The sequence below is a fragment of the Notothenia coriiceps genome, unplaced genomic scaffold (genome assembly GCF_000735185.1).
Source record: "Notothenia coriiceps isolate Sejong01 unplaced genomic scaffold, NC01 NC01_scaffold00016049, whole genome shotgun sequence".
Classification (NCBI taxonomy): domain Eukaryota; kingdom Metazoa; phylum Chordata; class Actinopteri; order Perciformes; family Nototheniidae; genus Notothenia; species Notothenia coriiceps.
The window spans coordinates 1-3198 of NW_011348750.1; the positions used below are offsets into that span (position 1 = coordinate 1).

Sequence of the window (3198 nt, forward strand, 5' to 3'; positions counted from 1 at the left end):
CAAACGGTAAAGGGCAGAACACTTGAAGCACATTTGATCATCTTAAATAACTTATAATCACACTGAACAGTTTGCAGAGCAGTCATTGGTTGAGATAAGTCCAGCCGTGCTTCACGCCTCTTTTAAACATCACTGTTGCCTGAAATACATCCCCGGAGGATACATCAGTGTATCCTCGGCTATAGCTCCTCCAGAGAGACTCCTCTCCTCTACATCAGTGTATCCTTGGTTATAGCTCCTCCAGAGAGCCTCCTCTCTCCTTTCTCTCCTCAACATCAGTGTATCCTGGGTTATAGCTCCTCCAGAGAGCCTCCTCCATGCTCCATCCTAGATCCTCAATGGGCATTTAGAGAAATTAGATGTCCTTCAACACGAATTTCCAGGTCACTACCGGAGGACCGAGGAGGCGAAAATGTGTCAATTGAGAAAGGGCTTATATCTTGCAATAGTCTATAGATGTATAAACAGCTTGTGGGTTGCTCTATACACAGTGTGTGCTGTAGATTTCTTTACATTCTATATCTTTATAGTCTAAAGATGAAAATGCACTCTGTGGATTTTTGGTTTTTTACATTAAAGTAAACTCTGCATGATCGGTTTTTGATGAAGCTGTGCCACCAAGTAGTGCTGACTTAGTTGTTTTCGTCATTTTTCACTACATTTTGTGAGTGAAACTTAGTGAAATAATCGATTATTTGAAGTTTGAGAATAATTTCTGTGACTTAATCTTATTTGTGTTTAATACCATTGCAAATCTAAAATCTTAGCGTCTTCAACTGTCTTGTCTTTTCAGACTAAAAATAGTTGTTAAGACATCACCTTGGGCTCTTTCAAAGAATACCAAATATCTAATTTATGAATCAAGAAGGAGATCTGCAGAGGAATCAGTTGTTAACCCGAATGTGAAGGTTTATCAAAGCTCACTGGGACACGATTGATTAATAAGGTGATCCTGTCACTCACAAATACAAATATATGGCTCATTCATGCTCAGATGCTTTGTCATTTTTCTTGATTTTTACATAATGACGTTTCTCCACCCATAATGCATACATATGAATTAAGAAAACATTCAACAAAGTTGTTTAATCAAGTTTACTGGACTACATATAACACTTCAGTACCATTGTCCTCCAATAAGTGCTAGTAATTTGTAATGTCCATTTGTTGTTGAGGCGTTCCTAGAGATACATAGATTTTATTCCATGGTAATTTGTCAGACCGAATTTGATTGCATTCTAATATATAAGCTATTATCATGTTTGATTGGTCACATAAACACTCAGTTTTCCAGTTTGCTAGAAACACTATCCAAAACAAACATTGATTGCAATACGGTAGACAGAATATTACAAAGATCTTATCGCACTGAAATACAATTAAAAAGTCTCCAAAATATGCATAAGGTTTCATTCATGCTTCCTTAAAGTGGGAAAAAACAAACGTTAGAACCTTCATGAAGGGAGAATTTAGACATTATATTTATTATTTAGTATATAGAGATTTTACCTTTGTGTTGACAGAGTTCTTCACTAACTCTTTTGACCATCAACTTCCATTCTAGGTCCCACACACATGATTGAGGCTGACATAGTCATGAGAGGCCGGGATCCTAAAGAGCCCATCATGGCACATCCACCTGACACAGAGAGTGACATCACACTGAAAGAGTGGCTGGAAAAAGTGAAGGAGTATAACAAGGGAATAAAACTAGACTTTAAGAGGTAAGATGTTACTTATATCCCTTCTTTATAATATTATATGGTTGTCTGTGATGTAAGCACTGTGGTGTACTCCAACAGCATGGAGGCGGTATTTCCGTCTGTCGTTCTTCTGGAGAAGATGCTGGCTCAGCCAAGCTGCCCACTGTGGATCAATGCAGATATCCTCTCTGGTCCTGGGGGAAAGGCCACACCTCTGGAACCTCAGGCATTCCTTTCTGCTGTGAGAACTCTTCCCACTCACGCTGTGCTCTCTCTCGGCTGGACTACAGGATGGACTGCTGGGATAGATAATGCAGGTGATGACACTTTCGTGCCACTGGCTGTGTTTATGTGGAGGACTTGTTTCTATTTATTATAGAAGAATTTAGGAAACCTGAAAACCAACAGAAGGCAATCAAAGTCAAAGGTGAATCAAACTTCACCTTTCAGCAGGACAATGATTCCTAGCACAAAGCCAAAGCAACACAGGAGAGTTAAACAACAGAAAGGTTAATGTCCTAAGTGCCAAGTCAAATCCATATCTCTATCCCACCCAAAACCTATGGCACTGTTTGAAAACTGCGGTTCACAAGCATCATTCAACCAACCTGAACAACCTGGAGCAGATCTGCAGAGGTCATGGTCAGAAATCCTTCAGAACAGCTTAATGACCCGGTAGATACTTACCCAAAAATACTTCAGGCTTTTGTTGAAGCTTAAGGTTGCTCTACCAAATTATAGTGTGTGAATACTGCTGCAAGTAGCTTTTTTCAGTTTTCTATTTTCTTTAAAAGATCTCCTGATGGATAATTATTTTTGGCATTGGAAATATACTGTTTGAACATATGAGTTGGCTATTAAAATACTGTTAAGTAAGTAATGTCTTAATTGTTACTGCACTACAGTTTGTCTGTTTATGGGTTACGTATTGCAACCGCGTGGCCCAAACTCACATGTTTTTTATATATGCTTTCATAATTACATCTTTATAAGCACAGATGAATAAAATATACTAGAACATAGTTACATCTCAAATAAATTGCCTTTTGATTTTTTTTTTTTTATATTTTCAGGTTACAGCTTGAATATGGTGCGTGTAATGGAAGAGATTTGTAGAGACCTTAAACATCCAGTAACCTTCCCAGTGCGTGCAGCTTTGCTGGCCCAATCGCTCTCGCAGCTCACATGGCTACTGCAGCAGTCACACAGGTAGGGGTGTAACGGTTCACAGAATTCACGGTTCGGTATGTACCTCGGTTTGGGGGTCACAGTTCGGTACGGGTTCGGTACAACAAGAAAAAGCTAAAAAAAGTCCCAAATGCATAATTCCAGGTTTGTTGTTATATATTTTTGAACAGTAGTGCAAGTTTCAGTTTACAAATAAGGAACTCTAACATTTTGAATAATTAACTGTATTCAATAAGGTTCAATAAGCTGTAAAACTAAAAAGAATGTCTTGAAAATATTACAAAATAAATAATAAGAAAGTGTTTCC

General features: G+C 38.2%; 1 protein-coding gene across 1 annotated transcript; it reads left to right on the forward strand.

Annotated features, from left to right (window-relative positions):
- Positions 1-1015: 1015 nt before the first annotated feature.
- On the forward strand, positions 1016-2982 carry fam151b (family with sequence similarity 151 member B). The gene is made up of 3 exons (XM_010775746.1): positions 1016-1724; positions 1803-2020; positions 2777-2982. Exons 1-3 carry the CDS (start codon positions 1576-1578, stop codon positions 2914-2916), a joined length of 507 nt encoding a protein of 168 aa, XP_010774048.1. The 5' UTR covers positions 1016-1575; the 3' UTR covers positions 2917-2982.
- The last annotated feature ends 216 nt before the right edge of the window (positions 2983-3198 follow it).